The following is a 23,683-nucleotide window of genomic DNA, read 5'->3' on the forward strand; positions in this document are numbered from 1 at the left end:
TAAATTTAATATATTGTTATCATATAAAAAAGTTAGGTACATTTTTGGGGGTGAGGGAAAATGTGACATGGTTAGAGTTACCTAGAAAAAAACATTTTAGTTAACTGAAGTAAAAATAAAAACTAGACTTCAGAGAAAAAAAACTATCTGAAACAATACTGTGTGATTATAAAACTTACTAAAATAAAATAAAAGATATACTGATGTTTATTGAGACTGGGACGTCTACATGACTGGGAGTCAGCTGCCTTCATAAAGTGTTGTGTTGGTACTTGAATACATTTTATGAACTTCTTAAATCTCACCCCTGACAAACACCCTCTTATTATAATTAAAATAAATAATAATTCTGAAACAAATAACAATGAAACTAAAACTAAATATTTTTAAACAATAAAAACTACACTCAAGCGAGCAAGCCCAGTCTGGAAACTAACTGAAACTAAACTGATTTGAAAACAAAGATAAAAAAAAAAATAAAATAAATAAAAAATAAAATTAAAATAAAAACTAACTAAAAATACAAAATTATAACTCTGCCGAATTTCCAAAGGGAGAATAGTGGAATCAGTGAGATCAGTGAACACAATTTTCAGTTTTGTGACACATTAAACAACCACCTCTGAGTCCTACTCCCATTCTATAAAACTGGCTCACACAGACAGCTGTATGTCATGTGGGGTGCGGTAAAAATCAAAATCTACTAAGTGGGCATTCACAGTAAAACCATTTATTTCAGAAACTTTTTTGACACAGGTGTATTACTGCAATACATACATATGTCATAAAACCACATAAAAGCACGTTCCTCAACCTTTGGGCACAATGCAAAGGCATAACCCAAAGATTTGTCTTTTAAGTTTAGGCAACTCGGAACCAAGCCTGTGGACTGGGTCTGAAAATGACCCTGATTCAGGTGATCTAGTGGAACAAAAAAAAAAAAAAAAACAGACTTGACTCATTTCGACACCACCTCCCTAAATCAGTTCACAAAATTCTGATTTAATGATTTGTTACAAATTACTATAATTAGATAAATAGCTTATGTTCTATAAAACAGAAGAGCATTGAGACAAGGTTATACACTCAGAATGAATATACAAAAATATACAAGCCATGAAGGTCTTCAGGAACCCTACATTCATTTCATGCAAATAAAGATGCAGTCCTTGCTGCACCCAGTAAGTCCATCTGGAAAATCCTACAGCACTAATGTGTGTATATGGGACTTCCACAATAACCAGTCACCATATGCTGCGTTACCAAACGTAAAGCATTAGCACTACAACCGCAGAATTCATACGGCAGATAATTTACACACCAGATGTGACCTGGTTTTGCATGACCTAACCATTACTGTGCATCCTCTCAGTCATTACCACCATGACCTTTTATTGAACAGGAATCTGACAGCATTTTCATTTCACTCACCCATTTTTTTTTTTTTGTGAGGTGTGGGCCAAAAAAGAAGCACTTTTGTGATGAGATTACATCTGCAGATGAGCAGCCAAACTCTTTTACACACACCTTCAAGCATTCCCAACACTTGGAACAGTCCATCCATTCAGTTTCATTCCAGAGTCATTTCCATGTGTTTTCTTATGACTGTTGTTTTGTATGTGTACACGGACATGTTCTGTGTCTATTGCTGATGTGCGTATTTCATGTAAAAAATTTGCATCATATTATATTATATTATTTTATATTATACATTTTCTTGGTGTATGACTTCAATAATTTGATGCCTATGATTTCTACATGTCCATGTTCATCTAGGCCCAGCCCTCCCTCTGTGTGTTCTCCAGGATCTCCTCATAGAGCCAGCTCTGTGTGAACTCCTGGCTCTTCTCCATGAGCTGAAACAGCTGACGGTACTCCTCTGGATACACGTGGCCTGTCAGGATGTCCTCTGGCATGCCCATCTCTGATAACAGTTTACCCCCGCTGTCCGGAGACCAGAGACTGAAGAGACCAGGGAGAGAGAGATTGAGTTAGAGGGAAAAGTAAAGAAAAGGAGAGAAAGAGGAGACCATGTGTTAACTGGAACAGTCTGGGCCACCTCCTATGGATGCAGATGACCTCGCTGTATGTCCTATGAGAGAAATTCTTTGGTTTTACTCACTTGAGCCTGTCGATGAGCTTGACTTTCCTTTTGGCCAGACACTGTTTAACCATCAGCATAAGAGTGCTCGCATTGGAAGGAGTCAGGCCTGAAGAGAAGAGATCAGCTCGTGGACGCAGACGCACCAGGCACAGGTGATCATTAGGAAGCTGTGAGAGAGAGGTATGATATTTAATATAGTAAACAAAAGAAAAAAAAAACGGATATGGCCATATGTTGTGACAAACTCCATGCAGATAGACAAATTGATTCAGATGGTCCATTATCAATACAGCAGCAGATGCCAGTCTTGAAAAATAAAGGCACTCATTGAGCAATGCACAAAAAGGCCAATAGGTGGCAGCACAGGCAAAATACACTGTTTCTAACTGCAGACAATCTCAGTTCAAAGCAACATGCAAATGTATAGGAGGTGAAAGTCTGTCCACCACCGGAAAAACTGAAGGCAAAAATATTGGAGTGTTTTGGTTTTTCCCAAACACCAGACAGTCAGGATTTGGACATGAGTGATGCAATATACAGGATGTGCTAAAGTAAAGTGAATATGCATTATTGTTGCAGCAAGGCCTAACATAAAACAGAAAAGGCCATATTAGGTAAAAAAAAAAAAAAAAAAAAAAAAGTAACATTCTGCTCTCAAAACTAAAAATTAAAGATCTGGGTTATTCAATATCAGAGAGTATCATGATGTGTCTCGTACCGTGGCCTCTGTATTGTGATAGCTATCGTATTATGAAGTTGTTGGCAATACCCAGCCCTAAGTGTTTTGTTATTGTGTTTGCTTTCTGTCTTACCTTGCCCTTGGAAACAGGCACACCTTGTCTTGAAGACACTACAAACGACTCCCAGGGCTCCTGCAAATACAGAGAAGAAGAAGAGGTCTCAAATTATCCCTCATCTCCTATAGGCAGGGAGACTTTCCCATTTTAACCTGTAACTGCACTGTTTCTGCACTATGGAACTTTTATCCATCTCCTGTATCAATTATCTATCTACCACATCTTCAGTGTCTTATGTATAAAGTATGGCCACCGCTCCAGGCTTTTTTTTTTTCTCTCTATTGTACATGCTAATTTTTCAAGATTACAAGCAAAACAATTGCTTCAGCCATTGTTTCATGTACAGGTTATTTTACTGTAGGCAACAAATATGGTGTACATTTCTAATTTGGACTGAATGTAGTTATTGCATTGTGTGTATTTATTGTAATGCATTGTATTGTACGGGATGCCTAAATTTGCTTCAGGATCAATGAAGTATAAGTCTATCTATCTATAAATGCTTGTTTAGACAAGCACATTATTTTGAATGTAGATACCTCGCTGGGCCTGCTGGTGGCACTAGAGTTAGAAAGAAGCAAAATCCAACAGGTTTCATCTTCAGGGCAACATGAATGTTGTCACCAAATTTCATGGCAACCCATCAAATAGATTTTGCAATATGCCACTCGGGACCTAAATGCTGACAGACGGGTAATAAAACATGTTCATAAGCACCAAAGTGCTCTTTAGCCTCTCCCTCCCATCTACCTTGTGCAGCAGCTCGATATCACAGGCCATCTGCCACAGGACGCTGAAGGCTCTGTAGTGCATCATGTTGCCTGGACGGGCCACCAGTTTCTGATGGGCAAAATGGATCAATAATTAATTAATACATTGGACAAGGATGCCACCCACAGTATTAAGCAGTGCAATTACCAGCACTGATTTGTCAAACACAGATTAAGTGACACTTTGGTGTTTTATGTATTACTCTTTTAATATTGTACATTTGTATGGTAAACTCTTCTGCCACGTTTGCAAAGCACTTTGGGTCAGCTCCTGTTGTTTTTAAATGTACTATAAAAATAAAGTGAAAGGCCTTGTTCAGACTGCAGGCAGATCAGATTTGTTTCTCAAATCAGATCTTTAAGACAGACTGTCCGCACTGTTATTTACAAGTGAGCAGATCTGATTTGTATGTATGGTAACGATGAGGATGTCAGTAACTAGATACACTGGTGACACACAGAAGCAACACAGAAGCATGAGAGATGTCCAGAAACCTCCCTGCAAAGTGCTGGCGGACAGTTTATTTCACCGTCTGTTGTTGTGTGTGTTGTCCTCCATGCTGCTTTGCTAGTAGCAGCAGGGACTCTGTTCAGATGCTCTGATGTGCTTACATCACTCTGGATTTGACTTTGTTGTTTTGTGTCATATTCTGAGTGACATGAAAGACAGTCTGAAAGCCGATTTGCCTGACCAGAGAGTCCGGACTGAGACACATATGAAGAAACCACCTCCAAATGTGGGTGCTATCCAATTTACAAAAACACATTTCATATGTTTTGTCAGTCCAGACTTTCTCAAATCAATCTGGATATGCCAAAAAACAGATTTGTGCTGGCAGTCTGATCAAGGCCTATGACTTGTCAAACACAGATGATTAAACTGACACTGTTCACCAAAAACAAATGCTCAAACAGGGACACACACACATACTTCCTGTCTCGCGCTCTTACCAGGTATTCCTTCTCGCTTATGAAGAGGTTGAGCTCGACCCGTCCATATCTGTAGACGGACAGTCGTTCAAACAGAGCGTACACCATCTTCAGCAGCATGCTGCGCTCGTTCCGCTGGGGCGCGATCCCCACCACCTTCACTGGGATGTCTAGACACACACACACATTTCCAAATTCAGGTGCATATACACAGACACAAAACACACATAACAGAGATGACACCCTAAACAATGTACAGGTTCATTCAAGACTTTTTATCCTGTAACTACAAAAAAAAATTACATAACAAGTCAGTCATAACATTAACATGTTTAGTGCTTATAACTGAACAGTTTTTGTAAACGGGTCCATGTTTTTTTGCTTGCTTACAATTTTGTTATTGTTGATGAGACAATGAACATGACAGTTTTTTGGTGTCATGTTGCTCTGTATGAGTGTATGTGCATTTGTGTTTTCCTCACCATCAGTCCAGCTAGTTTCTGATATTCCCAGGTCAGTGAAGAGCTTGTCACTGTACATGACAGGGGGTTTGAGCTGTCCGCTGCCAAGGGGGTCCAGTTTAAAATAATCACAGTGGACCACTTCTAACTGACCGTCAAGACGACCCTCCAGCTCCTTAAGAAACATAAAAATAAAAAATATTTAAACATTATTCATTTGATTAGAAACAAGCCCTGGCTATCTGGTTTACTGCAACTGGACTACTTCTGGAGGGACTGCACAAACAACCATCAAAATCCTACATGAAGAAGAAAAAAAAACATTTAATAAGGCAATAACGTCCTGTAACAGTCAGTCATGTGGCAGCTATTTGCCCACATCACCAAATTCCCCGCGTACAAAGAAATTTTTTTCCATTTGACATTTCTTCAGTGCATTAAGTATTTATATACTTACTGCACCTGTCAAACTCTAAGTGTCACCTCGAACTCTAAGATAAGAAAACTGTCCACTGTGCAGCACAAATCAATTAATTAATTTTGTCCCAATATACCAGTTTTTCAAAATGGCATATGGTCCTAGCCCTTGTGGCTCCACAGTCACTTGAATAAAAAAAAGGTGACAACCTAAAAGTGTGAGAAATTTCTACCTAACACTATTCTACAGACTGCTGTCTTTGGCCTGAATCATCAGCATCAAGACAAATGCTACATAAGGGTGGTTTTTAGTCAGTGAGGACTCATTATTAGCGTAGACAACCTTGTTTAGCAAAAATGCTACGGTGAACCTCTGGTGGACAGTAATGGATGATATGTTGAGCATGCATTACTGCATGGTCCAAGACTCTAAAGTATATCTGTTACCAAATAAATATCTGCACATCTAGCTTTACTTATTTATTACCACATGGCACTTGTCATGTGGTAATAAGTCAAATACAACAGTTACAGGTATACAGTTTCTTTCTTCTTCTTCTTCTTTTTTTTTTAACAGTCCTGACTTCGTGCCATTTAGGTCAGGACTGGCACTACAGTCAAGTAAGTGGCTCAAGGATACTTAGACAGGTGGAGCCACACTGACCACACCAAAGCCAGATTGGTGGAAGAACTCACAGACCTCTTGGTCCAACTGATAATTACGATAATCCTCCCAAATTATGACTTTTGTACTCACTAGGAAACGGGTAACGTTGGGATTAAATTCAAAATTAGGTTAGAACTAGAGATTGGTTAAGATTAAAACATACATAAGGTAGTAAGTTGATGGAAAGGGGTCAATACTGGGGCTGTACTTAAAAAAAACAAAAATGATATGGTGATATATCATGACAAATTGCAATATGATGCACCTATCAACACAGATGGTCCAGTATCAATACAGCAGCCTAGAAAAATAAAGGTACTCATTGCACAGTTCACAAAAAACACACACACAATGGCAGCATTGTGTGTGTGTGTGTGTGTGTGTTACCTGGAGATCCTTTATGAAGTTCTTGTCCCCTTCCAGAGCCACGACTCTCTGAGCTCCAGCGTTCAGCAGAGTTCGCGTCAGCACCCCGGGACCTGAGACAGGCGAGCACAAACAAACAACACAGCTGTCAGCTTCTTGTTTTTATGAGTAATGACAGACGCAGGGAAAGAATTACACACAACTGTGCAGCACAAACTTTCCCCAAAGCTGCCTGGGCAAAACAAAACAGATAGGAATTTCATTTTTAGTGCCCAGTTAGTTAGTAATTAGAAACACACACACACACACACACCTGGGTTACATTCGAAGATGGCAGCCTTGCTGTCCTCCAGGTCAGGTCCGAGGTGCTGAGTCACCACCTGAGCCAGGCTGGGATCTACTATAAAGTGTCTCACTTTTTTGCAGGCCTGAGCCTGGCGGACGTTCTCCTCTACCTCCCCGAGGTCCAGAAAGTCGTAGCGGCACAGAGGACGACGCTGACCCTGGAGACAGAGGCAGAAACACACACACACACACACACACACAGACAGACACACACACACAAACAACGGACAAATAACATGTTATGCAGTTGAAACAGGTTCAGTAATTGTGTGGAACAATGGTATACCACTCTTGACTGCATTTGTAATTTTATAGGTTGAGCTAACAATTTTTCCAAAACACACAAGTAAAAAAAGCACAGAAAACCTTGATGATTGAATATTAAGATAAAAGAAAAAATGTTTCTGAATGGAGCTGGAAAAAAGGGAAATAATAATATCCCTGGGCATGAGAGTTGAGGGAAATAAAATAGCCGATGATGTAGCAAAGTCAATCCTAAAGAGAGCAGAAATAGCTTAACATTTCTTTGGGAAGAGTAAAACTTAGAGGAAAAATATCAAGACACGTGTTAAAACTGTAGATATTCCAAGTACATACAGAAACACACTTGGCGATGACGGGTGTGCACAATCAGACGCAGCAGCCTACCTGCACAGCCACAGCAGACAGGTTCCTGTGTGTGAGTGCTGAGGAGGGGGACGTCCTCTCGCCCCGGGGCTGCTGGGAGATGTGGCCGAGCGTGGGCCGACCAGGACCCGAGGAGAGAGAGTCGAGACTGTAGGCCCTCCTCTGGGGTGCGGGGGCCCCGGGAGCGCAGGACCCCTGGGGGCCCGCGGGAGCGAACACCGCCTGACGCAAACAGACTCTGGTGCCGCGCGTGTGGCAGCAGGCAGAACGCATCGCCAACACGACCAGCCTGCAAACTGTGGTCGACATGATGGACTGATGGACGGATGACTGGGAGGATGAGCGGAAGAGAGAGGGGAAGGAGGGACCGGGAGATCGGGGTCACCACCTCAGGAGGTCACTGCCTGCAGGGGGAAATGAACAGAAATTATTTATTTTTATTTATTTATTTATTTATTATAAATTATTATTATTTATTTATTCAATAACATAAAATTCAAACATGCAACATAAGATTCAAATGAAATCAAACTATTCTTAATTAGCACTTAACACCTATAAGCCTGATTAGTTATTGTCTAATTAGTATGCAAAATGATGATGTTTATACAAATATAAACATCAGATTATGGCATATGCATATTCATTAAGGTTAACCCTTCTATTATCTTTGGAGTCAATGAGTAACGTTATTAAATACATGAATACCATAGTTTTTTGTTTGTTTGCTTGTTTTTTGCTTCATATTTCATGACTTTTCCTAATTTAACGGGGCCAACATGATGATATGACTTCAATGTCCGGCACACATTCTGTACCCATCTGTGTTTCTCTGCGGTCAATTTGAGCCCAGGCTTCCTAGCTGTATAAAACATATCGGTAATATCAACACTTCACACACACATTTGTTTTAGTTGCTTTTGATGATGCTGAGGAACTATAACATGTCATTTATAATCTTCAAAAAACTTGCCTCTGCTTTAGGGCCCTAACCTAACATAACTACACCTGTGGTAGTGAGAGAACCACTGATAGTTGATGTGATATTTGGGAGAGGAAAACATGATTCCCACAAGAATTTTGATGTATAAGGGGGAGATTATATTTCATTTAAAGGGATATTTCTGTAGTCAACATGACAACCTGGCACATTAACTTGGGTAACAACTATTATTAGAGTCATTTTCTCTGTGTTTAAATAACTGGGGCCAAATTGACACCAACTGATAAAAACATGTTAGTAAATTTGCAGGAAATAGCAGGGCCAATATTTTATTATTACCAAAATATGTGTAGCATGCACGCACCCAACTCAGGACACAATGTTCCGCATGCACGTGGGCTGATGAACTACCGTTACTGCTCGTTGACGTTTTACTTCACATAACACCATCAGCTTTCTGTCTCTACTGGAATAATTCACATGGAAAAGCCTCGCTAAAGCAACACAAGCGACTCCAAATGAACGCGATATAGATTATTCCGGATTATAACCCGCGTTGTTAGCCCGGCGGCTAGCTGCATGCTAACGTTACCTAAACCGAGACGCTGCTCCTCGGTGTTTCGCTCACGGACGACAGGTGACGGACGGACTGACGGACGCACCTGGTCTCAAAGTGGCTCTTATGTATCCGGATCTGCCCACCTGAGCCGGTTCGGTCCAGCTCAGCTCCTCGCGGTGTGCTCGCAGGTGAGATTCGGTGACATTGACCCGCACGGCATGTTGACCCTGCGCGAGTTGTTTTGCATCTCGCGTGCTGGACTCACGTAGATTTCGTCACTTTCCTGCGACTAGTAGTCTAATTTTTTTTTCTTTTTTCTTTTTCTTTCTTTCTTTTCTTTTTTTTTGGCAAATCCATTTTTAATGTATCTCTAATGCCCTCTTATTGCATTTTAATCTGTTGATGGTTTTATTCAGTTTTTTTTTTTTTTTTTTTATTATTTCCTCTTACGTTCTTAATTTCTTATTATTGTTATTATTATTGATTTTACCCTTTTTTCTCTTCAATAAACTTCATCCATTTTAGTCTTGGCTTTTCATGTACTGCTCTTTTAATCTGTACTGTAAAACGCTTCCACCATGATTATAAGGCATTTGGGGTTTTTAAACGTCCCATATATATAAAAGTGACTGCCCTGACGCGACGAAATTGACGGACATCGGTGAAAGCCAATCAAAACCTCTCATTACTACGACCACGCCCACCTAGGCAATTTAAATGGATTACTATGCGGAAGCTACCGAGCTATCTTTGCTAATGCAAGCAAATACATGGAAAATACGAATAACGTTTCTTCTAACGTCTAACTACAGAGTTTAATGTTTTGTGTAATGTTCGTTGTTGTTTTTCCAGGTGTTTTTTCCCCCGCCAGTTGCAAAGCTCGCTCGGGTTATCTGTTAGCATATTAGCATAGCGGTGCTACGGAAGTGGCCAGACGTAGAGCTGTCAAAAGCGCACGCTGTGTGTTGTCTCTCCTGTCATTCCGACTTTGCAACAGTGAGCGGTGTGAGTGTGTGTGTGTGGAAAAAAAACACAGCGCTCCTGTACTTTGCTTCCTGGGCGACAGACTGACTAACTGACTGTCATGATGGTGAGTGTGGAAACCAACTGGAACAGGCCGTACCACATCGTTGTGTTCGGCGCCTCGGGTTTCACGGGACAGTTCGTGGTGGAGGAGGTGGCCCGGACCGCGTGCGAGGGTCCGAACGGGAACCTGCACTGGGCCGTGGCCGGCAGGAGCAAGCAGAAGCTGGACAAAGTCCTGGAGCAGGCCGCCGCTGCTCTCGGTATGTAACTCCACTATAGCAGCCCTTTATGTCATTTTATTTTATTTATTCTAGTGCCAGAATGAGGAATATTACACTTTATGTATAACACTTAAACACACACCACCTCTCCTTCCCATACAGAGACAGATCCTTTTAACCCTCCTATTATCTTTGGAGTCAGTTTGACCCCATTCAGTATTAAACGTCTCTAAATACATAATTAACACATTTTTTCTTCACATTTAATGACTTTTCCCAATTTAATGTGAGGGGTAAACATAAAATTCACATGATGATAAATTGTGGTGAGGGGAAATCTGGTATGGTTATTTTCAAAGAGGTCCCTCGACCTCTCACCTCCAGATATCTGAATGAAAACTGGTTCTCTGGGCACCCACGGGTCTCCCCTTTGCAGACATGCCCACTTTATGCCGATCCCCTGCAGTTTAGGACAAGAAATATGCAACAAATGTGTTATTTGTGCAGACTGGGGTCTAAACAGTGTTGGAGCTGCATACATTGGGTTTGACTGGAAAACTGAGACTCTTGTGGATTAAATGAGCCACAATTTGATTCATATGTGATGATGTTATGCTCCATAGTAGCCATTACACTGTAGTGAGGCCATTTTTTGAAACTTGACATCACTGTATAAAATGACCGATTGTGCGCTTTAGGATAATCACAGCTTCATGAAACTTAACATCCACAAACTAGAGGATAATTCAGAAAACAAAAAACGCAATAAAACCTAATGTCGAATCACAGCACTTGTAGAATAACAATACATATCGAATCAGCACCCAAGTACAGTGATAGTATGGAATTAGAAGAATTAGAAGCCCTAATAACTCTAATGTACTTAACTAGAGTAGGTTGAGATTTGATATAATGATTACAACACATGATGTCTGTGAACCATTGTTTTCAACACTCCAAAGTACACATTAAGATAATTATAATTAGAAGAGCCTCTAATGAGCCCATTTGTCCACAAATGAGTCAAAATGCAAATAAGTTGGAAAAATCGCTAATAAATTTTACAGTTGACCCACTGTATCTATGCAACAGTCAAAACATGGAAAATGAAGCCCGTCACTAGGGGTAGATTAAGACTGGTGGGTGCGCATTTGTGCTGTCATGTTAGTAAAGTAAGAGAGTTTCCAGGGGATTAGATAGTGATTGTTCCCCTCTCTCTCTTCAGGGAGCACACAACAGCTGATGGAACATACCCGCTCACTTTACAATCCCCAGCCGTGGCAGGACGGCACAGCCTTATGCCTGCCAGTCGGCTAGTCAAGCCATGCTGTTCATGTAATGAGGCCTGAAGACCGTATCTTTCACCTAGAGCCCAATAACAGGCACAGCCGCAGCATTCAAACCAGTTTATATTCAGAATCAGAGATAAGTTCATGTTCAGGTTTATTTAGAGCCCGGTATCACTGCTTACAGTCTCAAAGGGCTTTACATGCCCACGAGTTTTCAACAGACAGGACGATAACCCCTGACTCAGTCCTCATAGTGGGCAAGAAAAAAACTCCCAAAAAACCCATCTGAACAGGGAAACATTGCAGAAATCTTGAGAAGGACCACAGCAAGAGGAGACCCACTCCTGGCCAGACAGGTGTGCAATAGGTGCCAACATAGTGAGCAAAGTACAGACATTACAGTCATAATGCAAACAAAAACACACTGGCAGACAAAATGACAACACTGAACTCTGAGGGGAAATTGGGTCAGTTGCAGTTGCTCAAATTCTCAAGAGAAAAATATATGTAAGTATAAGTGAAATGATAAAAAAAAAAAAGTGCATTTGAGATTTGTAAAAAAAAAAGTGTGCATTATGTAGAAATATGTGTATTATTCCTACAATGATATTACAACAGTAAATACAGAGATAAGAAATTGAGAGTATATAGAAAGTATACCTGTATACACCATATATATATATATACAGAGGAACTGCACTGTTGAATTAATGCATAGTCCTACAGGTATAAAATTATTGCACATTATCTTTCTTGTTATTCCCCTTGTGAGGCTGTTTATGTCTGGCAGATAAATTGAATAAAAATGTATCTCAAGTAGGTGCAGTTTTTGAAAACCCTTTCCAAGGTGTTCATTCAATGCATGTCTTCCACTTGCATTGCTAGTATTCTCCTTTAACCTTTACTGACCCCCCTCCCATTGTATATTCTATGTTCAGTTTCTCATATTCATACCTCGGAGCTGTATGTACACGAGGGGGGGGACTAATTTGCTTTCCTGCTCCACATTTTCCATTAGTGGACTTTAAAAGGTTGACCCTCCTGTCACAAAGCCTGCGTCTAAGATCCACAATCACTGGCCCTGCTGCACAGATAGCAGCTCTGTGACTCGGTGATTGCATTTTATCTTCATTTGCCACGTGTCCATAGACCTGGACAAGAGACCGCTTACCCTCTGTGGTTGCAAAATATTTTATAGGCCTGTGGAATCATTTTATGTTTGTAATTACACCTGCAAAAATGCTATAACTGTGTGTGATGCTTATATGACCTATATGACTGCTGAATTGATTCTTATTTTATTTCATTTTATTTCATTAGTAGTAGTAGTAGTAGTAGTAGTAGGATAGCCAAATATGGTTGACTTAGACTGTCTTGTTACATATGCAAAAACCTGGCCCGACCAGTTCAGTCATTTTGACTTGATATTTGTTTTACAACCATGTCTGAGGATTCTTTTTGCCTGAGATGTTTGTCATTCAAATGTAATAACAGTGAATTTCAGGTCCGATTTCCCTACGCTTACAACACACCAAGAACTGACGGCATTTATAGCTAGCTTACCGCTTTGCATCTTCGGTTGCTGCACCGTACAAAAATATGACTGGTGCCAATTGTTGTCAAAAAAAAAGGTGGGGAAACACTGGCACCTTCTCTTATAAAATGTGTGTATGTGTGTGTGTATGTGTGTGTGTGTGTGTTGTTGTTGTTTTAACAGGTAGGCCAGAGCTAAGGACTGGGATAGATACAATTATTGCAGATGTGGGAGAACCGGACTCCCTGGCAGCCATGTGCAAACAGGCAGTGATTGTTCTCAACTGTGTGGGGCCTGTAAGTAGAACCCCCTCACCCTCCAAAAGACGCACACACACACACGCACACACACACACACACACACACACACACACACACACACTCACTCACTCTGTTACATTTTATCTGACACACAAAACGTGCTGTTTCATGACACACATTTGCTGTCAAATGTCCTTTCACATCCTCTCACAGTGGCAGCAACAAACACTCAGCTCTTTGACATCTTAACCCCCACCAGCCTACATCTCTCTCTCTCTCTGTCTCTCTCTCTCTCCCTGTGTGCACTGAATCTGTCTTACTCTCTCAGTCTGTCTCTCTCGCTCACAGTAGCCTTCATTCACACAATGCAGGCCACTGACTGACCGGGCACAATAAGTTATATTGTGTTAATGTCAGCATGGAGAGCAGGTTTTCAGTTGCTCACAATTCAGGTTCTTGCCTCAAGCTGAATTCTTCAGCAGCAACAGTAAAGTTTGTTGGTAATCATGCAGCATTCAGCAGCGCTTAGCCACTTTTTGAACGTACCTTTTGTGGTGCCGGCTGCCCTGAAACAGAACGAAGAAATCCCTCTGAAAGCGAGGGCCAAGAGAGCTCAGACTCTAATCTGTGGCTGTCATCAGGTGACTTCAGGTGACCTTGCACATGTTGTTTTTTGAATGTCAGATTTGTTTTTGGGGTACATTTTAATGGTTCTCCACGCCCCCACACGCAGCTCATAGTTATATTGAGTATGAACATAATAAACACACTCTTCCTGTCAGGGTGAAGCAGATTATTATGAATTTATCAGATCTAAAGAGATCCACAATCGCACAGGGATTACATAATACTGTCAGCAGCAGGAATAAGGAGTGGTACTAAGTAAAAGCGTACTTTGCACTGCAGGTGCACATAAAGTGCACATACACATACACATGCAAACACACACACACACACAGGGAGATCTCCTAGCTTTATGCAGTGTAACCTGAGTGTCCAGTGTACAGCAGGTCAGCGTGGAGCGATGCTGGCTTCTAAAGGTCACTGCCGGAGACTCACTAGATAACAATAATATGCAATATGCGACTTCTCTCTTATCAAATATTTAATAACAGTCTTAATAACTATAATAACATGCTGTATAATTCAAAACAAGTTTTGGTTAATTTGTGTATGTGTGTGTGTTTGTCTCTCTGTGTATTATAGTACAGGTTTTATGGTGAGCCGGTGGTAAAGGCCTGTGTGGAGAATGGAGCCCACTGTATTGACATCTGTGGAGAGCCTCAGGTAAGCCCGTAGTATTACTTTACTGCAGTGTGTGTGTGTGTGTGTGTGTGTGTGTGTTATGTGCACAGTATGTTGTTCTGTACTGCACTAAACAGTATGACTGGGTGACACGGATAAAATCAAATATTACAAGATCTTTAATAGAATACATTGATATTAATATGGTGACGATACTGTAAGAATGACTATAGCTCCCTTCATAAGATATTTCCACACAAGAGATTTTTGACAAACAGTCATCAGTAATGCGGATATGACGACCATGCAGGTAGAGGCTGATGACAGTACAGCAACAGCAGTATACTAAGTTAAGAAAACACCATCTCTTTATTGTAATTCAGCCTTTAAAACTCAGACAAAAACAACATAATATCGATACCCAGCCCTGATACTCAGTTGTATGCACATGGAAGAGGAGCACTGTGGGGCAGAGGTGCCCTTACGGTCTCTCTGTCCTTTGGTTTCACTGAAATCTTACACTCAACGAGGCAGATGCATTACACCTTGTCATGCATGTTAACAAAGGGAACGCTTAAACTTAGAGAAAAATATATTATAAGCATAAGTGAAATTATAAGAAGACGAAAAAGGAATAAGAATTATAATAATATGTATACTAGAAATTTGCAAAAAAAAAAAAAAAGTGTGCCCTATGTAGAAATATGTGCATTAATCCTACAATAATATTACAACAATAAATACAGAAATAAGAAATTGAGCACTATTGAAGTCCTACAGGTATAAAACTATTGCACAGTTAAAGAGTTAAAGAAACAGTTAAATACAAAATGATGTAAATAATGTTCATTTTTGCAGCCTGTGAACTCGGGTTGTCTGACTCAGACGTTAACATGTAAGCCTGTCTCAGTGACGTGAGGAGCTCATATTCCAAAAAGTCTTGAAACATAAACAGAGCAGAGGATTGTGCTGAGGTTGGTCACTTCACTTAAAATCTCTCCTCCTTGTGCATAACTTTGAAATGCCAAGTCTGTTTTTACTCGAGCGCTTCTATCAGCGGCATGTTGTTGCAGGGCAGATGTCCAGACACTGGGCTTTGCAGTTGTTTGTGTTCGGATTAAATGGGAGGCTTGCTGAGTGTCATGCAGTAGCCTATTAAAGGAAACGGGCAATGTTGTGAATGCTTAAAGGAATAGTTCACCCAAAAATGAAAATTTGGCCACTGTCTGCTCAGCCTCTTGTCAGCCAAAATATCAATGAAGTTTTACAGCAACAAAACACAGAACAAGTCCACAAGAACTAAAGTGGTTGTGAACTGGATCTGTAGATATCCAACAAGGACAACCTGTAACATAAAATTATTCTTCTTTTTATTATTATATAAAATGCCTGTGAAATAAAGCCTTTTTAATCAGACTACCCGCTCTATGTAAGTTTGCCTGAACACAGTCTAGCTTTTGGTTTATTGCACCTTTTTTGTTCTACACAAGTACCTCACGATCTTTGCTGTAGTCTACTGTCCCTACACCTCTGAGCGCTCGACACATCCGTCTATTCCCAGTTCCAAGTCTTTCTGAAGCCAGATGATTGCACTGTGAGCCCTAAAGGCCAACATTTACCTCAGCTTTCCCTAAAAGAAACTGAGTTCTGAGTTTAGCTTTGATGGAGCAGCGTTTGCAAACCTGCCATTTTATGTGAATAAGAAAAACTTCACCAAAATGACATGAGGGTTAATGATCAAAGATAATGACCACATTTTCATTTTCAGTTCAATTACTCCTTTTCATGTAAAATTTGCATGTAGTTTGAGGCTGTAAAAGCTGGAATAGCCGTGTCTTTGTTCTTTTTTTTTTTCCTTGTCCATGTAAAATCCTTTCCACTGATGTGGCTTTCTAAATTTCTGGCTGTTTTGTATAATTGTTGGCAAATTTAGCTTGAAAATTGCTCTTTAATGAAGATTAGGAGCCACACATTTGCATGATCTGTCTTCCTGCGGCAAAATACTGAGATAGTTTGATGTATTAAAAAAAAATTACCTTCCCGTGTTGAAATAAAGTTCCACATCTAATGAATGTGGTATGGCACAGAATAACATTTATTGTGTTGAAAAAAATAACCTTCAGAAAACATTTGTGTGTGTTTATGCCTCTAGTTTTTGGAGGGCATGCAGCTGAACTACCACAGCCAGGCAGCTGAGAAAGGTGTGTACATCGTCGGGAGCTGCGGATTTGACTCCATACCTGCTGACATGGGCGTCCTCTACACCAGGGACCAGTTCAGGGGTATGGAGCTAAACACACACACACACACACACACACACACACACACAGTGACATGCACACACTGGCCTTTTCACTCTCTCTCTGCTGCTATAATTGAGTCATTGGTGTCATGTGGGGGTTAACGGCCTCAGCCAAAACCTCTCCTGGATGAAAGCTTGATGTGTGTGTGTGTGTTTGTGTTTGTGTTCCCACAGGGACGCTGACGGCAGTGGAGAGCTTCCTGACAGCGAGCTCAGGGCCTGAGGTATGTAAATATTTTACCCCTAAGTCCATGTACCAGACAAGTGTAGACTTCTTGAAGTCTGGACCTCTAAAAGCCCTCTAACTTTCCTGCTCCTCAAACTTTCTCATTTTCCTCTCCTTTGCCTTCCCTACTCGCCATTTCCTCTGTTTTTCTTTCTGTTTCTTTCAATATATACATACAGCACATATTATATTTGTCCTCATCTCAGTGTCTTACCATCCCATTGCTGCCTGCTGTCATTCTTTCCTCCATCATAATTTGTCTTGTCTTTGTGTGTGTGTCGGTCTGTCTCCCTGTGTCAGGGTGGTTGTATCCACGATGGCACTTGGCAGTCTGCCATCTATGGTTTCGCTGACAGCGGAAAGCTCAAGAGCCTCAGGAGGAAGTTTAATCACAAGCCCCTGCCTACCGTCGGCTCCAAGATCAAACGCAGGTAACACAGTTTCACCTCCTCAGAGCAAATCAAACCCTTTATTTTCACTTTATGTCAAATACACAGCCAATTTAACTCATGATATTTCTACATGCAACAAAAACCAATACTCACTCCACATAATAAAATTGAAAAGAAAAAAAAAAAAGAATCAGGACACGCTGGCAGCAGTCAGATTGTTAACATAATCAGAAATACTTGATTGATATCCAAGGGGAAATTGGGTCCAAATGCCAAGCCAAATTGTACAACAAACAGTAATCCATCATTACAGGGAAGCGTTGACATTTTGAATTTTAGGCTTGTAATTTGCTATACCACTATCTTTCAACAAAAATACTAAGAATCCACATTTTAGGACAGGTGCAGAAACATTTTACCAAGTAAATGTTGGGGACAAGTGTTTAATGCAGAAAAAAGCAATTAAAATCTTTAACATCTTCTTTAACATCTTCTTGTAGAATTTTATGCACATTATTTATTTAACTATCAGCAGTAAATCTTACCCATCATGCACTACAGTGCAGGAGCATGTGTAGTTTGGCCAACATAAACACCTGCGTGTGATTTGTGTGATTGAGATTTTGTGTTATATTCACACAGACATGTTTTTTGTGTGTGTGTGTGTGTGTGTGTGTGTGTGTGTGTGTGTGTGTGTGTGTTTAGGGGTGCCCTGTTCTACAGTAATGAGATCCAGCAGTACGCGTTGCCCTTCATGGGAGCCGACCCCTCCGTCGTGAAGAGGACCCAGCGCTTCCTGGCAGAGGAATATCAGCAGACACCAGTCAGTCTTTATTCTCCCCTTCTGTCTTCTCATCACTCTTTCATTATGTTACTCTTTCCCTATTTTTGAACTTCTCATGCTGTGGATAAGCAACAAGGCCACACCAGTCTGAAATGTGAGTTAAAATGAAAGAGTGCACTTAAAATACAGGATTTATTAGGATCTTAGGTTTTTTGGATATTCAACTCCAGCAAACCGAGATTCAATTAAATACAACATGACTAAACTACAAAGGTATATAAACATAAAACCTAACATGGAAATTGGAAAAACAAAGTTCCCTCTTCCTCTTTCTAATTTTTTTTCCTTTTTGATGCAACAAAAGCCATTTTTGAGAAGGCTCTTCAAAACTCTGTTCAGTGATCTGAGAAAACCTGACAGTTGTGACTCACAGCCACGCAACATCAATCAACGTCCCAACCGAGTTTACAAATCAGATCAGCTCCGGCCTAACAGAGTTAGCAGATGAAACCTCTGCATATTTGAAATTGGGATGAGGTGAACTGGCTCAGTGATATCGCTGTGCGGTTGCAGCAGAAAACAGTACAGCTGTGTGATATTTCTGCTCTTCCACTCCCAGTCTCTTTCATCACTTCTGTATGAAACCTTGGACATGATTATTCACAGTAACCTGGTTTCAATGCACAGTCTGTCCAGTATTTTAACTCGTCTCATTATAAGCATTCCAAAGTTTAGTGCGTGACAAAAGCAATATGCAGTAGGAACATGCTGTATGTATGCATGAATCTCTAGCTCCTTCTGCTGGACTCCAGATAGTGGTGTTAATATTTTTCTACCTGGTGCAACAGATCATATCTCATCTCTTTTTTGCTGTCTGAGCTGGGAAAAAGTAGATTCATCTTGCCTGCTCCCTGTTTAAGCAACTCTGAGAAGACTATATGTGTGCCATGAAATATTTAGAATTGGTGGAATGTTAAGAATCATGTCTGCCGATGTAAATCCAGTTTACTCTGCTGCGGTGTAATTCACTCACAGGGAACAGCTGTTGGTAACATCATGCCGATAATAATCTGTGGTATGATAGTGTGATAGCATTAAGTAAGTATTCACACTCCCCGTCACTTTGGCTGACTGATGCAATGCTGCTGCAGCAAGCAGAACCTGTTGACTGTCATGTTGCGTCACTGTAGAAATATTATTTCAAGAACTGAAATAATATTAGGACAAGTAAACTTCTGTTTTTACAAAGTACTTACTTAACCACTGTAATCTGGGTTTTGAAAATTATCACAGTGGATAAATCAATTGGTTTTAGCTCAAAATGATGCAAAACCACATTGGCACCAGAATATTCAGCCTAATTTTAAGTGGTGTGAATGTTAAAGCCTGAATACTTAGTCAAGAAAATGATCTCCACCTGTCATTTTTGGAAGTGCGGCGCTTGAATTTTTTTGATAAAATGCGCAAATCATCTTTTTAGTAACCGCACAGTTCTCAGGCACACAAAAACCCCAGACTTGCTTTCAAATTATTATGGCACACATATGAATGAAGTGAGTATAATACATTCTCTATATGCTACACTCGCACTAAGTCATCTCTTGCTGTTGACCCCAGGTCCAGTACGGGGCGTACGCAGGAGTTGGAGGTCTCTGTAACATTGTCAAGATGATTTTTGCTGGCATGATGTTCTGGTTCCTGGTCAAGTTCAGTTTCGGACGCAACCTGCTCATCAAGGTAACCGACAGATGGCTTGCACAGAATGAAATATGACATATAATTTACACTTCTCAACCAACAGGATGTTCTTCATATTACAGAAACACAGGATTACATGTACACTAATATACATAATATGTTTCAGTGTGTGTTTATTGTTCTCACCTTCCCAGTTTCCCGAGTTCTTCTCCTTCGGATTCTTCTCCAAGGCCGGACCCACTAGAAAACAGGTGGAGTGTTGATAGCACAGAAAATAAAGGCAGATAGACTGCATTAATGATAACCAGGGATTCTGTTCACACATCTTCACACACACTCATGTCAGATTTTCAGTACACCGTAAAGACGCTAATCTCGTGGGCAAGTTGATGTACAATATGTTAAGAAAGAGAAGGCCTGTTTTCTGAATTTGTGTCTGTTTTTCTGTTTTTAGATGGAGGGTTCATCCTTCCAGTTTGCCTTCTATGGAGAGGGCTACACAGAGGGACAGGACCCTTCACAGGGGAAACCGAATGGCAAGATCCGCACGCTGGTCCAAGGACCAGGTAACTGCGAATTCATCATCGTGTTGCAATGAGGTTTTGATCTCAGTGATGAATTTAAGAGCCAAAAAGTAAATCAACATATTAGTCGTTGGAGTTGTTGACCTTTGGTGTTTCCAGTAACAGATTTTAAACCAGTATGATGACAGAATTGCAAAAATATTTTATCTAACTACTCATGTATACAGTGAAAAAGCACAAAAATGTGTCTGTATAATTATTTGAAGTGGAAGCAACCAGTCAAAATGAAAATTAGTCATGTCGGATGCTAATTTGTTTTTTCCACTGTCTGTGCTAGGTGGTTAGGCAAATGAGCCCATATGCCAGTGTGGCTTGTATAACACTGCATGTATGTACTGTATGTATATTTACATAATGCTTATGTAATTGTGTCTCTTTTCCAATGCAGAGGCTGGATATGTGGCGACGCCCATCGCCATGGTACAGGCGGCTCTAACCATGCTCGGTGAACCCAAGTCCCTGCCCAGGGAGTGAGTTACCAAACACCAAACCTGTTGCTTCTCTCTAAACTTGACTTTTTACAAACACACGCACCATGCTTTGCTAAATTAGGTTGATGGTCCATGTAGTTGCCTTCCAGAGTTATCAGTCTGTAGTTATGAATTTCATACTTCTCCAGGAATTGCTGTTAGGTAAATGACTTTTCTTCCTCTCTCTCCCACCTTCCCCTCCTACATAATGTGGTCTCTCTCTTTGTCCTGACTCTTCATCCCCATTTGTTTGCTTCCCTCCCTTCTTCTCCTCCTGCTCGTCCTCCTCATCTCACTCCTTTTCGCAGGGGAGGCGTTTACACCCCAGGAGCAGCTTTTGCGAGAACCACCTTGATTGACCGCCTCAACAAGCACGGCATCCAGTTCTCGGTCCTCTAAGGTTCATCCCTCTCTGATGCCGTACTCCAGGTTTCTCCAGCACTTAACTAAGTTTCATTTATAACAATGGGGAACTGGGAGGTTTCCAAATTCGGTGAGAACCATCTCATCACCCGAGCCGACAGTCGAGGCATAGAGCACACATTCAGATAAAGTTTGAGCACTTCAGGCTCCGGTGATGACTCTGTCCTCCCGTTATTTGTCTTCTTCATTTGTTCAGAAACCTGCCAGTCCCCATTTGGCTTGACTATACGATTAACCCTCTGCTTGCTGGACTTGATAGTGTGACAGGACACAGTGTGTCTTAGCCCTAGAATGTAGGACAGTTTTGTCGACACAGACTTGGTCTCTGTTCCTCGACTAACCTGATTGTTACTATAGAAAGAAGGACTTAGTTCAGGATTTGGTTTAAAACATGCCAGTTAGCCCAGTTGTTAGAAAGAAATGTTGCATTTTGAGTTGTAATGTCATTTTACATTTGCACTTCAGTTTACTGAAAATGGCCAATTATCTTCGAAACCAATGTGTGTCATCTGGTAATAGGAAAATACAAATACATCAAGGCAACCCTTAATCAGGCAGAAATGGAGGTATGATAAAACGACACAGTTACAAATTCACACAATTCCTTCAGTGTTCTTCAATTTGTATTATCTGGATAAAAAATTGTTCTTATGTTAGAGTTTATTGCAGTGTTTGTTTATATAGGAATAATTAGTCTGATTTCCAACACTATGTGACCCAAAGATATGAACAGATCTTAATTTTCTTTAACACGACAAACTGCACAGATCAAATTCACTCAGAGGAAATCAGTGTGGCTGATATAGTGATATAGTAAAAATACTCTTGGCTATAATTGTGGGGGGAAAAAGTGTCAACCATATTTATAAATGTAGCCAATCTGTCATAGTTTGAAAGCACCTGAGTACAAGTAGCACTAACAAGCTAGTAGCACTGGTTTTCTTTTGGCTCAGTGAAGTAAAACCATCAACAGAGAGTAAAAGCATCTTCTTGCTGTGTGTGCACGCATTTGCCTGCCTGCCTGTCCTAGCCTGCTCCTCAAAATCCTGACTGCTTGGTTTTCTGATATGCAATATTTCATGACGACAAAGTTATTCTGCTCTCCAGAAAAGGTTTTTTGAATTGAACGCTGCACCAATTGGCCCATCCAAACCTGTTTCCAGAGCCTTGACAGAGAAATGCATCGAGCTGTCTCTGCATAAAGGAGCATGACATCCTCCATAAAACTGATCGGCCAAACTCTGCTGGGCATTTAACAAACGTAAACTGCATTTTTATTTGTTGGTTGTCCAAAGAAGTGCTTGCCACTTACGAGGAGTGAATCTGTTGGTCACACAAACAGCAGTAATGTTAACCTCAGTCCCAAATTTTTCTTGATATATGAATGTGCGTGCACAAAGTGTGTTACAGTTTGGGTTTTCTGTCTTTGGCTTGTTGGGTTTTTTGTCTTTGGCTTGTACTGCTCTCAATAAATAAAGCCAACTCTACTGATGGGTACAAGTCTCTCCTGTCTTTCTTGGTCACAGACCACACCGGACATTTTTAAAATTCCAGCTCAGAATTGTCTTAAGTATGTCAGTAATGGATATGATAAAACAGTTTTGACAGCAAGGAATTGCCTCTGGAAAGTATACAGCATCAAGCATCAAGGAGGTGAAACTTTAATCATTTGATATAAACTTCTTAAGTGAAATCTTACTTTAAGTCAAATGACTTGGATTAGATTTAGTTTAGATTAGATTGGCCTTATTACCCACAACTGGCACTTATTTTGTTCTGCATGTGCACCAGCCACCCAGCACCACCACAGCAAGCTAAAACAGAACATCAATTAATATTTAGAGAACTGAGGTAAAATAGAAAAAGTAACAGTTCAGGAATATGTACACTCACATGCAAAAGTCTCTTATGGGGCAAGTCAGTTTCTCAACCAAGGATCCATAGAGGTCTTCAATAATAAAAAAAAAAAAAAACAGTTTGATGTCTCTATTGTTTATTTCTCTAGAAATGGTTACAATAATGCAAAAAGCATATGAATGATTATTTAAACATTACCTCACTACTTTTCAATTCATGTCATTGTTCAAGTATGACGTCTCAACCATTTCATACTAAACACAAACCAAAATATTTTTTCCTATGAGGATCCTGTGGCTTAACAGAAATCTTGTTGGTGGTCTACAGCATGAGAAAGTTTGAAAACATCTGCCCTTAACACATCTGGAATGAACTTGTTGGTACAA

The 23,683-nt window shown here is 40.4% G+C and overlaps 2 protein-coding genes across 4 annotated transcripts; one reads left to right on the forward strand and one right to left on the reverse strand.

Moving 5' to 3' along the window:
- Positions 1-714: 714 nt before the first annotated feature.
- On the reverse strand, positions 715-9,236 carry tfb2m (transcription factor B2, mitochondrial). Of its 3 annotated transcripts, none has more exons than XM_030048336.1 (10): positions 9,090-9,236; positions 7,506-7,888; positions 6,826-7,015; positions 6,534-6,625; positions 5,084-5,237; positions 4,623-4,771; positions 3,652-3,741; positions 2,917-2,976; positions 2,123-2,271; positions 715-1,962 (listed from the first exon to the last, which is right to left on the reverse strand). In XM_030048336.1, the coding sequence occupies exons 2-10, from the start codon at positions 7,791-7,793 to the stop codon at positions 1,773-1,775; spliced, it is 1,362 nt and encodes a 453-aa protein (XP_029904196.1). In that variant the 5' UTR covers positions 7,794-7,888; positions 9,090-9,236; the 3' UTR covers positions 715-1,772. The 3 variants fall into 3 exon arrangements, with proteins under 3 accessions (XP_029904196.1, XP_029904195.1, XP_029904197.1); XM_030048335.1 differs by having other exon boundaries at positions 9,020-9,236; XM_030048337.1 differs by having other exon boundaries at positions 9,130-9,231.
- A 453-nt stretch (positions 9,237-9,689) lies between these two features.
- On the forward strand, positions 9,690-22,937 carry LOC115379705 (saccharopine dehydrogenase-like oxidoreductase). The gene is made up of 12 exons (XM_030080538.1): positions 9,690-10,272; positions 13,240-13,352; positions 14,523-14,603; positions 16,714-16,843; positions 17,038-17,087; positions 17,390-17,520; positions 18,187-18,304; positions 19,883-20,002; positions 20,158-20,214; positions 20,418-20,529; positions 20,936-21,017; positions 21,326-22,937. Exons 1-12 carry the CDS (start codon positions 10,071-10,073, stop codon positions 21,414-21,416), a joined length of 1,287 nt encoding a protein of 428 aa, XP_029936398.1. The 5' UTR covers positions 9,690-10,070; the 3' UTR covers positions 21,417-22,937.
- Positions 22,938-23,683: the final 746 nt, after the last annotated feature.

Source organism: Myripristis murdjan, chromosome 3 (genome assembly GCF_902150065.1).
Source record: "Myripristis murdjan chromosome 3, fMyrMur1.1, whole genome shotgun sequence".
Classification (NCBI taxonomy): Eukaryota; Metazoa; Chordata; class Actinopteri; order Holocentriformes; family Holocentridae; genus Myripristis; species Myripristis murdjan.